At 30.5% G+C, this 15443-nt stretch overlaps 1 protein-coding gene across 1 annotated transcript; it reads left to right on the top strand.

The window, feature by feature from the left end:
* Positions 1-373: 373 nt before the first annotated feature.
* Positions 374-13238, top strand: LOC132748548 (transmembrane protein 131-like; the record flags this gene model as incomplete). Its single annotated transcript, XM_060738170.1, is given in 10 exon segments — positions 374-408; positions 3837-3902; positions 5948-6071; positions 7102-7215; positions 9575-9697; positions 10599-10679; positions 11283-11433; positions 11841-11959; positions 12398-12506; positions 13109-13238. Coding segments are annotated over 9 exon segments (951 nt in total). The 3' UTR covers positions 13219-13238.
* Positions 13239-15443: the final 2205 nt, after the last annotated feature.

Genomic DNA, 15443 nt, shown 5'->3' on the forward strand with positions numbered 1-15443 from the left:
TTAATTGCGAGGAAGAAATATTTTAAAGCAAGGTCACTGTTTTCTTTTAAACAACTAATAAAATGAATCAAAGTGTTTGTGTTAACTTCCTGAACCATATCACTTTAATAGAGATCATCAACACTTGACAATATGATCATTTTAACATAGTATCTCCTTATCAGAACATTTAAGATGGTATAATGTGACTATATCTCACATATATAAGTATAAACAGCAATTTGTGATGTTGATGGTTAAGTGTATACATTAAATGAAACTAATAAACAATCCATTATTATAATTACCGGTATGTTGATGGCACATTGTATATACATCATTTTATGATTTTAAAAAATGTATGATCTATAAACAGATTTATTTCTATTTTCAGGTTAAAGCTGGGCAAGTTTATAATGATTATATAGGGTAAGATATAATATTATCATCAAGTTGAAGCAGGGCAAGCTTATAATAATTATATAGGTTGTTATGATAGTATCAATAGTTAATGCTGGGCAAGTTTATAATGATGATAAAGGGTTAGTTATAATAGTATCATTTAATGCTGGGCAAGTTTATAATGATTATATAGGGTAAGTTATAATATTATCATCAAGTTGAAGCAGGGCAAGCTTATAATGATTATATAGGTTGTTATGATAGTATCAATAGTTAATGCTGGGCAAGTTTATAATGATGATAAAGGGTAAGTTATAATAGTATCATCACATTAATGCTGGGCAAGTTTATAATGATTATATAGGGTAAGTTATAATACATGTATTATCATCAAGTTGAAGCAGGGCAAGCTTATAATGATTATATAGGTTGAGTTATAGATAAAGCAGGACAAGTTTATAATGATTATTTAGGGTATGTTATAATAGTATCATCAGTTAATGCTGGGCAAGTTTATAATGATTATATAGGGTAAGTTATGATATTATCATCAAGTTGAAGCAGGGCAAGCTTATAATGATTATATAGGTTGAGTTATAATTGTATCATCAAGATAAAGCAGGGCAAGTTTATAATGATTATGTAGGGTATGTTATAATAGTGTCATCAGTTAATGCTGGGCAAGTTTATAATGCTTATACATTGTATAGGGTAAGTTATGAAAGTATCATCAAGTTAATGCTGGGCAAGTTTATAATTATCATACTAGGCTAAGTAATGATAGTGTCATCAGTGGCATCAGCAATGCTGCAATTCAAAAATTAAAAGATGACAAACTAATCCAAATGTTGAATAATAATCAAGGGTCAAAATACCTTCCCAAATTAAATGAAGGCAACTCCTGCAAAGTTTGAACATTTAACCTCTCTCTATAAATAATAAACACACTGTCAGCAAATTTTTGATATTATTACTATAATGTTTGTTTACAAGTTCTGGTCTAGTTATTTTATGATGTATATGCGGTAACTATCTGTAACAAGATATATCTTGATATAAACCTCACAAAAACATTTAAATTGTAGAGTAGCAGTGATCCAAAACATTTATATATCAATAATTGGAAAAACAATTTTTGAAGCTCTTCATGTGCAAACAAGGTTATTGTAATGGTTTCTGATAACACAAATAGATAAACAAGTTTCAAGGGTTTGTTATTGAATGCTAGAGCATTGACTTCATTGTGGTTGTCTTTGTCATGTACATTGTATATAAACATATTAATGCAGAAATGTGCAGCTAAAAACAGAAATACAGTAGTCTAAATTGAAGAATGCACATTATGCCTCATGAACAAATAATTTTTCATTTCTTCTTCAAAGAAAAAATATGAATTTTATAACATTTAAATAATGATTTTAGAGTATGTTATATGCCTTTTACTTGAAAAAAGTAACACTTAATGATTTGAGATAATGTGTCATGAAGGTAGCAAAATGTAAACAAAGTTGTATTAAGATTTCCATACAAAATACTAAATCACTATTACTGAACTTAAATTGCGAAAATCCAGCAGATGAAAAAAAAATAGTTCTGGTAATTGGCCAAGGGGCAACTTATTAATTATAATAATAAGTATACACCAAAAATAAAAAGCTTTTTTAGAAATAAGAATAAATGCCTTTAAGGGCATGAACCATTTATATGTGTATATTTTATAACATAGAGGTCAATGTGTCCAAGCAGTAGTAGTATGCTTTTATTGAAGTTTAAAATTAATTAATTTTAGTTTAAAATGCAGTGAAGGGGGAAACAAAAATATTGGCAGATGCCACAAATTTTCTGTAATTGTTCTTAAATGAATTTGTTCTTTATTTTTGCAACTATTTGAATTAAATTTTTTTTACAAGCATTGAGTATTGATGTACTGCTAAGTACCTGGACTTCACCATAATGTAAGCCTTTAGGCATATAAAGTAGAAAAGTTAGACTTAAAGGACTAACTTTCAATATTCAAATGTGGTGTTTAATTGCTGTCATTTATCTAGTTCCATGAACATGACTGTACTAATTGAAATAGTTGAATTTGTAGAATCTGCATAAAAACATCACAGTAGAGTGTACTTACTTAACTTTCTTAACTTTGAGTTCTTATTGTTCACAACATAGATTGTTAGTAGCAAAGAAACGTCTTTCTGTATTTGATTTTAAACATAATGATTATGTTTGTTCTTAATGTCTCAGAAGAATATGCAACTGTGTGAATGTAATGAAATTTAGAGAATTGAGTATCTGATTGCTTTAAACCCCTGTGCACGTAATTCTGTGGTAAGAGATACTTTGTTGTCTGATTTGTTATTTTATATATAGATGTCAGTGTTAGAATTAGTATATATATATTGATTATAACTATGTTTTCAATGATAATCTTATTGTACATATTGTAACACATGATGAATGTAGATTAAAAGGTATATTTTATTCATGAGTCTCTACATAGAGTTGATCTGTTGTGGTGGTTGCTTGCAGCATGTTTCTACAGGAGGCATTAAATTGTTTTATTCCTATTTACTCTCATCAAATGAAGCTAGCTTGTCATGTGTATTGATTGCGGCTTGCAGTCTGTTAACACTGAGATAAGTAGATTCCAGTAACGCATAAAGAATCCCCAACGATGCTGTACCGAACACACAGAGTATCTCTTAATTAGGTGTCTATTATTTCTAGGAGACGAAAAACGTGACGCGAGTAATTGTCCATGTAGTAATTGTCTTCATGCGGCTATCTACTTAGTGTCCATCTTTAAAGGTTTTGTTCTCTGCCATGTTATGTAAATGTCATCAATTTATGTTCGGCTGGTCACTGTTTACAGTAATGCTAGCATACTATGGTGATCTGTCCCTATAAATACTAGTACTACTTCTCAATTTTAATTCTAATATCAAACTTAAAAAAAAAAAGATGTGTTTTACATAAGATGTTTACCTTTGTCATTTAGATATTGGCATGCAACTAAATTCACTCATTTTAAACCTAGCACTAATGATATGACATCCAGCATGAATTTGAGTTTTTCTTAGTAGTGCATCAATTTTATAGATTTACTTTCATAAATGAAAAGTAAATGTATGTCATATTACTACAAAGGGAAACAATATCATAATAATCTAAGCTGCATTTGCATTTACTACAAAAACTTATACAATTTACTTTTTTGAAAAAATATTCAGCTTTTAGTTCAGTGTCTGAGGAAAGAAATCAGAATTGTTATTTTCCTGTTCTTATCAATACATTTAATCCTAGAGAAGGATGGTAATGAACTGCTTTGTGGGGGGATATTAAGTTGGAAAAAGCCTATAAATTCAAAATAATGATACTGTCTTGGTCTTTTATTGTATGGTTTTGAAATTACAGAATATTATATTTGTTCTGATTATTCATATTGTAATTTTCAGGAAAGATGAAATTTTACTACCAAATGCTATACAGTTAGATCCGCCCATGTTAGATTTTCAAGAACAGTAAGTGTTTTGTTTATAAGTATCTGTGACACAATTTTTATTTTGTTGCTATCTGTGTCATAATGTAATGGGACAAGCACAAGAGTGGCATGGGTTCAAACCCCCGTCAGGGGCAAGTCTGCGTTTCCTTGAGCAAGAAACTTTACTCAGTACTGGTTGGCTTCAGGAACGGCTTCGAAAGTGTGTCTATAAGCTTATTGCTTCCTACACAATCAAACTAAAATAAATTCTGTATAAACCAATAGGAAATAAGCACAACATTATCTTTAGGTCCAGCCAGGTGCACAGGTAACCATTTGGTCGTGTTGCTTGTTATGAAGGGTATCTTTTTGACAATAATAAGAGAAATATAAGCCAACTGGCATTGAGATTTTAACAGTCATTTTGTCTTTTATCAGATCATATATCTCCCAACTTATAAATCACAAAGTTTTACAGTCAATTTGCTTTTTGTTAAGTTATGTCAGCTGGATTATCTGTATAGTAAAAAGGATTCAGATAAGACCAAAATATAAATGTTTTTGTTATTCTGTACACATTAGTGTAAAAATGTGCAGGTGGTAAAAAACTTGCAGGCTAGCTGCATTTCATTCCGCCTAGCTGGTCATGTATTTAGTAGTGCTTTACAATAGAAAAATGTGTGCATGATTTAACTAAAGTGAAGGAAAAACACTTGTATTGTTAACGTGATGTATTGACTGGCTTGGGAATATGAAAACCATTGTTCATGATTTAATTTCCTCTAAATACAGTCAATACTATCTGTCAATAATCGAGTCCATATCTGAACAGCACACTGCCTGTTAATGTATTGTAACGTTCACAATTCATTTTAGTAGTGCTCAAAGATAATCAATATTTTGTAAAACATTAAAGCCACAGGTAAACTTTGTCTACTGACGTGGCACTGCCTGATTCTACATGCCGCATTCATAGTTCCAATATTGTCTCAGTGATAGTTTGTTATGGCTACGAATATTTCGCTGTCCAAATAAATCAAAGGGCTGCTTTTCATTTTAAGCAGATTTACAATGAATGTTGAATTGATACCTTACAGAAATTCAATGTCACTACTGTTGTATGAAATCTGTCGTGCAAGATGTAAATACTCTCACAAAAAAGTGAACAAAATAAGAGCAGGTGATAACAAATAAAGTCCTGTAAATTTAGAACAATTGTAATTTAAAATGACAAGAAGTAATATGTGACTGTGGTATTAATGCTGATAAATTTTAGAGGGAAAGATTTATATTAGGTCTATAAATTAAAACATGTCAATGGCTATGATAGGTTAGCATATGTTTTGTTCTGAAATTGCTGAAGAAAGAAATTTTAAGACTGAATTATGACATGTAAACATGCAATTAGGTTTATTTTTTTAAATTGAATAAATATGGTTAAATGATAGTATTTTCTTGGAATACATAGGAGTCCTTGGTAATATCTAGAACTTGTGTACAGTGTAGGCAGACAGTGTTGTATTTCATAAAGTACAACACCAGTATAAAATTTGAATACTAATCAGAAAACATTCTTCATGTTTCATATCTCATTAACTAATGACGATGTTCACATGAAATTTCATATATTTGTCCAGGGCCAATAACTCTTGTCACGGATTTTGACTGAATTTTTCAAGTTTACAACTTTAGAAAGTTACTGTTGGTGTTTTGGGTGCAAGAATTACAGCAACTCAAGTTACTCATAAAACTTCACACATGCTTTTTAAATGATAGTTATCACTTTCACATAGAAATATGAATATATACCTTTAAAATTTCAAAATTACTGCTTGTTACAAGATTTTTACCTGTACTAAAGCACTGAGTGAGAGTAGTCTAGCACATTGCCAGCAAGAGTAGCAGCTCTTGTGTAAAAGAAAAACAACATTTCTTGAAAGGAAATAAAAAATATGTTTGATTTTAATTGTGATATTCAAATTTTTTGTCAGCAGTTCATATCATAAACAGTGCATCATGTAACCATAATATCACTTTGTTAAATGTTTTATGAATATTTATAATAGAACATGTTGTATATTTCAGGCCGGTGGGAATGCCGAGAATGGAACATGTTACAGTTCATAATTCAGATAGCAAGAATAATTTACATTTACTCTCTATATCAGGGAGTACAGCACATTTTCATTGCTCCTTTTTCCAAGATAAAGTAAGTCAATATTTTACTACCCTCCTTAGTTTGTTTCATGTTAAAGAACATGTTAAAGAATATTTGTACATACATTTTTTATGATACATGGAAAAGAAAAGAAAAATGTTGTTAAGAAAAAGATGTAACAAAATGATTTATAAAACCTTTAATATCTGTGTCTGTAAGTTTGTCTGTGATTAGATAAGGTAGTTCAGTAATGTGAGCTTTATATCCTTGTACAAACATCAGATTTGCAAGTTTGATCATTGGGAATGTTGCTAGTTTTTCTATTTTAGATAATGATTTCTTTCAAACAATTTATTAATGATTCAAATTTTTAATGTGTGGTGTGCCAGTTACCTCTTAGACAGTAAATATACATATTTATAATATGGTATTGCTTGTTTGTAACATCATTTTTCATTGGATAATTGTGATGTTAATGTAAATTTTTTACATGTCTGCTGTCAATTTATGATTTCATTTCTTTTATCCTAAAATAGTTATGTTATTCTGCTGTATTATTAAGATGTCAGACATGTTATATGGCCATATGTAAATGGTTGTTTGCAATACTATAACCTGAGTCATAATATATCTAAACAACTGTTTATATAGGGACATATAACCATCTGTCAGACATCTTTATAAGTAATAATACATTTAGAGTAATTTTACTGCCAGTATCATTTTGACATGTCTACGTGTAACATGTGGTTAAACACTAATTGTTCATGGCAACACGTGTTACAGTAATTATACAAGTAAACAAATATAATCTCTGTATTATTATGTTTGAAATTACAAAAGAATTATTTTTTGAAATTACTCATAATTACATACATTAAAAAAATACGCCAAATTACTTCACAACATTTTGCTGCATTACATGTAATAAATATTTTATAATTTTGCTGACTGTAATTTTACAGGAAAAACTTAACCAGTATTTTTTCTGCTTTCGTGACTTTATCATATTAGAGAAAAGTACTAATTTTAAACACTGTTAATACCCACATTAAAAATTCTTTTATGTTCTCTATTACAGATAGTCCCTCCAGGTGGGAATACAACATTTGATGTTGTTTTTCTTGCACGACAAGAAGGCAATGTGGAAAATACTTTATATATCCATACATCTTTGGGATCATTTAAATATCAAGTAAGTCAAGTAGTACTGATTCTACTGCAGTTGTAGGGATCCCATAAATGATGTGACTTGTATTATTTCAGTAAGAACAGCACATTTTATCTGTGTACACTCACCAATACTTGCTCTTTATTTTTTCTCAAGTAATGACTGATGTCTATATCGACCTTGTCTTAAGTGTTATCATCTACAGCCAACATACTCTCAACAAATACTTCGCAGTATTACAAGTTTTTCATAGCAATAAAAAAAGGCTATCCAGCTAGCTTACGGAACGTCAGTGGTTCTACCCAGGTGCCTGTTCATGACTGAAATAATGGACGGAAGGGCACCTGAGGTCTTCCTCCACCAGTAAAGCTGGAATGTTGCCATATGACCTATAATGTGTCGATGTGACGTAAAACCCAATTAAACAAACAAACAATAAAAAGAAGACCTGATTTTTAGATATTTTTCATGATATGAAGTAATGAACAGAGCCTTTGTATGATGTAAGTCAGAGCTATTGCCCTTTGTCAAACTGTCCATCTGTCACACTAGATTTGTAAAATTTAGCATGTAGAAATGTCAACATAATAATTGTAACATATGCTTGTTTTCTGCCTTACAACTTTTTATAAACAAAAATTATGTAAATATGTCCAGAAAATGATACAGAATATTTGACATCTGATAGGTTATAAAGGTGACGTGTGCATAGAGATGTGTGCATATATATAGATATATGTTGATAAATGGAATGAATGTATCATAAGGCATGGCAATAAGCTTCAGTGGATTATAAGTCCTGCATGATAGTGTTTGATTTAATGTTGTTACAATATTTAGGGTATTTTGCACTTGTTTTTGAGGCGCTCCCTATTTTGTTTATTAAGCTGCGATGCTTATTGTTCGGTGCATTTTATCAGCATTTGGTAATTGACAATGTAAATGTCAACATATATACTACAAGGATGATATTGTCTCCATTGACTAATATTAGCTAGATCAATTGTGAAAAGTTATCACATTTAGACTGGCAGAAATTACAAAATGTCAGGAAATGAGTGGGCTGGTTATCATATTATATTGTACATTAAAAATGTGCCATAGCAGTCCTATGGGGTACCTCTGTATTTTCTAGTTGAGACATTTTGGCTAGGCAAGTTTTTGAGATATAGTATGAAATTTTATAAGTACTGTAGTATAAGGACTGTAAAATTCAACATTGTTTATAGGTGTGATTACCATTACTTTTACTATATGATTTAGTTTGTAATCTATTCCTTCTTTTTTTCTGTAGAGATAGGACAATACAATAAGCATTGTGCGTTTTGAGATCCTCGACGAAATTTAAGGTTGTTACAACTTCGATTTACATAAAGAGGCAACAAACCTCAATTACTTCACAAACGTCCTTGATTGTTCCAAATTTTAGTAGGGTAAAATTATGCAAGCTATTGAAAAGATTAGGGGTTAACTTCTCTTTGACATTACCATGATAAAGATAGATTACACAGAAACACAGCTCTTTCATAGAATTGAAAAAGAAACTGCTTATATGGCTTTAAATTTTATGAAAAAAATCTTTTTAGTTTTTTTGGTATGTAGATATACATGTATATACATGTATAGAAATTTATGAAAAATTTTCTATTTTTAAAAAAAAAAAATATTTACATGTTTACACTTGTATTCCTGACTAGAGAGAGAGAGTAGTAGTACATGTCATAATATAAACTATTCTTGTTTTTCCCAATTGTATAGTACTGTGATGATGTTCTTGTTGTTGAACATTGTAACCATAGCTTCATGTCATGCTTAATTATATCTATAAATAATTAAAACAAATTGCCTCCCTTGATGATATAGGCTCTTTTTTATATTGACTTTGAATTTTGTCAAGGACTCGAGTGTAGATAAATGTAACTGATTGGCATGCATGATAATCAACAATTTTATTTTCGCTAATTTGTGATAGGGTGTTAATGGGTTATACATGTATGTATGATGAGCTTTAACTCATTGTTTTAACAAAATACATGTATATACTTTGCAAAAGTAAATGATGTTACTGCATGTATTAATCATGATAAAGTACTCATGTAAATTCATATACCTGTTAACCCAGGTAATCCCATTTGAGATTTCAATGCTGGTTATGTGAGGTACCTGTACACCTAGTTAATTAAGTCAATCTCAATTAATGAATCTTAATTAATGTATGAAGGGCATGTGAGGTTTCGCTCCACAAAAGTAAAAATGTAAAGTTATGACCTAAACAAGGATGATTATAACAAGATGTTAAAGGCGGGGATGATTTGTTATTATTCTGTCATTATCTACAGAATTCTATTTTACAATAGTGCTGATTATAATCATTGTGTTTCAGGTATTTGGAGTAGGGACGGCAAATCCATACAGATTGCGACCATATTTGGGTGCAAGAGTTCCAGTCAATAGCAGTTTTTCACCTTTAATAAATATGCATAACCCACATAGTACACCCTTACAGGTATTTAGTAACTTGTAGTTCCCAGTCAGTCCAAAAATTAATTCTTAATTTATAGATATGATAAAAATATATTATAAAGTTCATTTATCATTTTATATTACAAGATTTATTTGTATTCAAGATAGTGTAGAACCTTAAAAATAAGTGGGTAGCTTATGATTGATGTAATGATACTTTTGGGGGGTCACACTTTGGCTAAGTTTTTGCAAGCAAGTTGGTATCTCAAATATTCCTGAAGGTAATGGGTTGAAACTTCACACACTTAAGAAGTAAAGATGCTTTTGATCTCAAAATTTTCTCCTCATACAGCCTTACCTGACTTACCATTATTTTTCTGCCTGAATAGATTAGATCAAACATTGTTTAGTATTTAAATATTTTTATATAGACAATATTTATCACATTGTTGCATTTATCGCATGTGGTCAGACAATACTTTATGTTGTCAGACAATATATTATTCCGCTTGAACATATTTCCAGACACTAGACAAAATTTGTGTTTGTAAGATTGTAAGGTATAAAACAAATGTAAATTTATCTTTATAGATCATCAAGTTTGTTATGACAACACAATTATACAAACTGAAAGTAATTGTTTCTCATTACATATATTTCTATGATGATGCATATAACAAACTGAAAGTTATTGAAGCTTTTGTAGAATAAAGTCGATCAAGTTAAATCGGCCACTTCTCTTATGTAGCCAGATGATACTTATGTATTGTTTGCTAGTATGAAACATCTGCTAGTACTGACCATTATTTTCTTTAGACATAGATATGCAGGGCGGCACAGCACATAATGACTATCATTTCATTATATACTAGTATCAAAATTACACCTTCCAAATGTAGTCTTGTATAGATTCTTTAGTACATAGGGTACTGTATATATTGCAGGTACTAGAAATGTTTGCTAGTGAAGGTGATTTACATTTAGAATTACCAACTGGGGAAAAAGAAGCTCCAAGATCTTTATGGGTATGTTTATCTGTTAGATTCAAAATTTAAACATTTAAGAGGACAAGTTGCTTAAAATGAATTTTGTAAGTCGTAATATTAATGTCCAGTAGACACACATGTGAGGAAGCTGGCACTTACAGAATGTTGTCAGTTCTTTATAGAACACCATTTTAACTTTGAAATAATACATTGTGTGATAGCCTAGGCTCTCTTCAAATATTTCCATGTAAAAGTTAATCTCCATTGTGGTGATATCAATTCAAATCTTACAAGTTGAATGGTAAGCAAATTGATTTTATATCAATGTGTGTACAATGATTAATATACTTTTAAGGAATTTATCAAAAGTATTGCTATATAAGTTCTGTTTTTATTTTTTCAGTGATGAAATCTAAAATAGTCACTATAATCTAAATTATTAAATAAAAAGAGTATTTGATTGCAGTTCATGAATAATTTGTATGTCACTAAATGTACCAGCTTGTGAAAATTTTATGTAAAGTCCTCAATTTTCAGTGAAATATAAAAACCATATTTACTTGAAATATCAATTTACAAATGTGTTATTTTTATATGTACCGGTATGTGAAATTGATATATTATTAATTGTTTTTTTTACAGGAGATTCCTCCCTATGAAACAAAAACAATAATGAAGGCAAATTTCGTAGGGAGGACAGAAAATAATCATACTGCCTTTATACGAATAAAAACAGATAAACATGATCTACAACATACTGTAGTCTTACCTATGGAAGTTGAAGTTACATCATGTACGTATCATAAATTATCTATACAAGCTTGTGATCTTCTAGAAAATATTATACTATTAAAGATGATATATAAGTTTATCAGAAGTAATGACTGTAGTTTTAAATTTAATGAAAGCATGATGGTGTACTGTCATTAGTCTTGATTTATCTTATTATTATACACAATTTATTAGACAACAACATGAAAGGTTATGTTCATACAGCATTATTATATTTAAAGAATTATGATTTGTTCAGAAGACATGTCATTAGGCCATATATTGTCTTAAATACAAATTTTGAAAATATTTGATATTTTCAGTTATTTTCTGTTTCAGACATTAATTTGCTTAAAGGAACTAAAAATGCACATGTGATCAATATGGTGATTAGATATTACAAGTATCTGTATATGTATTTATTCCCAGCTCCTGGTGTATACGTGGCAACAGAATTGATCGATTTTGGTATAGTTCGGACATTTGATGAACCCAAAACTGTTCCAATTAATTTAATCAATACTGGAGATACACCAGTTCAAATTTCTGTAAGTATTTCTATAAAATTGATTCATTCCCAATGTTTGTATCATATACTAAGGATTCTAGAGGTGTTAAATGTGTGGATATACAAAAATGATATGTATTAAACATAAGAAATTCAGCCATACATAGGAAACAATGTGATTTACTCTATCGTTATAATCATAAATTTGCCATTTTGTTCTCTTTCTTATCAGAATAATTCATCTTATGCCAGTGTTACATGCAAGTTTTATGCATCGCTGATTCAGGAATGACTAGAACTTTGAAGTTTAGATCAGTAATAATTCAGACAATGGCTATAAGCAGCAGAATATTAAACTTATTGTTAATTTTTAACTATGCATTTTCTACATATTTTCTCTGAAGTTTTTACTATCATTAGATGTAGAAACATTTACATTTTTGACACTATTCATATGATATATCATTAAATTATACAGAGTGTAACATTATCCCCTCCCAATGAAGCTGTCAGTGTGGATTTTCGACCGATAAAACTGCAGCCGGAACTCTTAAGACAAACTACAGTTGCTCACGTCACATTTAGAGGTGAGTCATGCTGTAAATTAAAACATTTAATCTATTTACTCAAAGATATATTATGTTAAAATTTGATTCTTGAAAATTCTGATAATTTCTATACAGTCTCATTTTAAATGTAAAATAAACTACCTTGAATATATATGTTACATTTTAAACTGTATACACACTATAGGTAAACTCAGAATGAACACAGTATGTCATTAAAAATCTGGTAGTCATTTTCTGAAAGCACCTCATTAACAGGAACAGTAATAGGGTAAACAGATATCCAAAAACTATTTCGAAGATTTCAATAATTGTCTGTAATAAACATATTTTACCTTAGTATATTTTTTAAGAAATAGTTGACTTTAAGAAATAGTTTAGAAAATGTACTGTATCTGAAACATGAGATAATGACATACTATGCATGAATCATAACATAGTTGATAGTTCTAAGTTTGTTTCATTTCAACGTAATTCCCCATTAATATTGTATACAAAAGATAGTTCTAAGTTTGTTTCATTTCAACATAATTCCCCAAAAATATTGTATACAAAAGATTATGAGTCTTTGTTCTTAAAGATTAATTGTGCCTTATGTACATTGTATTTCTTCTACTTTACAGCATCAAAAGCAATACATCCAAAATTATGGTCAGGAAAAATTATAGTGAGATCTAAAAATAACGTGCACAAAATTTCCATTCCATATGAAGCTAAAGTATTACATGGGTAAGCATATTGCTTTGTTGCCTGTCAATGTCTTAATACATAATTTTCATAGAAGTTCTAGTTACAGGTAATCAGTAACCATGGAAATATTGCCTAGTAGCTCAGTAGATTCATTAAGTGAAAACATGTTCTCTTTTTAGCTCACCACAAGATGGGCTTTTGTGTTGGCAATTCGTCCAGCGTCCCTCTGTAAACTTTTACCTTAAACAGCATCTTCTTATAAACCACTAAGCCAGTTACATCCAAACTTCACAGGAATGTTCTTTGGATGATCATGAAACATAGTCAGGTGAACCTCAACAAATTTTTTTTCAAATTATAGCCTTGGAGTCAAAATTGGGCCCACCTCAGGGGAACATAGATTTTCCTTATATGTGACTTCTCATAGCAAACAGTTACTTTCCATAGTAACCATTAACTACCATAGCAACCATTGACTTTCCATAGCAAATATACATTTCAATAGCAACCACTGACTTTCCATAGCAACCACTGACATCCATAGCAACCATTGACTTTCCATAACAACCATATACCTCTTTAGCAACCCGTGACTCCATAACAATAGGTGCCTTTCCATGGCAACCAGTGACTTCTCATAACAACCAATGACTTTCCATAGAAATCAGTGACTTACAAAGGAACCATTGAATATCTATGGCAATCAGAGACCTCTTTAGCAACCAGTGACTTTCCATAGCAACCAGTGCCTTTCCATGGTAACTTTGACTATCCATAGCAACCAGTGATTTCATTAGCAACCAATGACTTTCCATAGCAACCAGTGCCTTTTTATAGCAACCATGGACTTTCACAGCAACCTGTGACTTCCCATAGCAACCAGTGACTCACAAAGTAACCATTGACTTTCCATAGCAACCATAGACTTCTTTAACGCTAAATGACTTGCCATAGCTATCAGTGACTTTCTATAGCAACTATTAACCTTCCATAGACACCATTAACCAATTTTGCAGCAATGGACTTTCCATAGTAACTATTTACTTCTACAGCAACCACTAACTTTCTATAACAACTAGTGACTTTTCTTAGCAACCATTGACTTCCATGGCAAGCAATGACTTCCAAAGCAACAAGAAAATTCCTTAGCAAACATTGACTTCCATAGCAGCTACTGACCTTCCATAACAACCAACAACTTCCATTGCAAGCATTGACCTTCATAGCGACCAGAGAATTTCTATAGCAACCATTGACTTCCATTGCGACCAGTGACTATCATAGCAAAAATTGACTTGCATAGCCACCATTGACTTTCCATAACAACCATTTACTTGCATAGCAACCATTGACTTCCATAGCAAGCATTGACTTTTCATAGCTACCATTGACTTCCATAGCAACTGGGACTTGCCATAGCAACCATTGACTTTCCATAGCAACCAGTGACTTCAATTTGCAACCATTGACTTTCCATAGCAACTATTGGCTTCCATAGCAATCACTGAATTTCCATAGCAACCATAGAATTCCATAGCAACTTGTAGCTTTTTACAGTGACTTGAAATAGCAATAAGTGACTCTCTTAGCAACCATTGACTTTCCATAACAAGTGTTTGCCTTACATAACAACCATTGACTTCTACAGAAACCAGTGACTTACATAGCTAACATTGACCTTTTCACATAGCAACCAGTCACATCCATAGCAAACATTCACTTTTCTTAGCAACAAGTGAATCTGCCATTATATTTCATGGCATTCAATAACTTCCAAGGAAACCACTGATCTTGTATAGAAACAAGTGACTTCTGTAGTAACTATTGTTTTCCCTTAGCTATAGTTACCAGTAATGTTTTACACATGCACTTTTTCAGATACAAATATGAACTTTATGATATCAGTTTAAGATTTAGATTTTATATCTGCTTTCATTTATAGTTTACAATATTACTTGTTTCTTGTCATAAAGAGTATTTATATTCAGGTGAGCAATATTAGGGCAATCATGGCCCTTTTGTTTCTAAATTATTCAGTTTTTTTCTCTCTTTTTTAATAGAAATTTGTAATAATTTTCTGTCAAAAGAACATCTTGAGTACTAGAAACATATTTTGTAGCAAACATATATCATTTAATGTAATTTATCAAAAACATGATTTTATCCAGCATTATTTGATATATTTCAGAACATTTAATTGATCATTTCTTATATTACTATGTGTACATAATTATTTAATAATGAAATGTTTTTTCAGGTCTTTAACTT

This window comes from Ruditapes philippinarum, unplaced genomic scaffold, assembly GCF_026571515.1.
Source record: "Ruditapes philippinarum isolate M1 unplaced genomic scaffold, ASM2657151v2 ctg16904_1_1_1_1, whole genome shotgun sequence".
NCBI classification, from domain to species: Eukaryota; Metazoa; Mollusca; class Bivalvia; order Venerida; family Veneridae; genus Ruditapes; species Ruditapes philippinarum.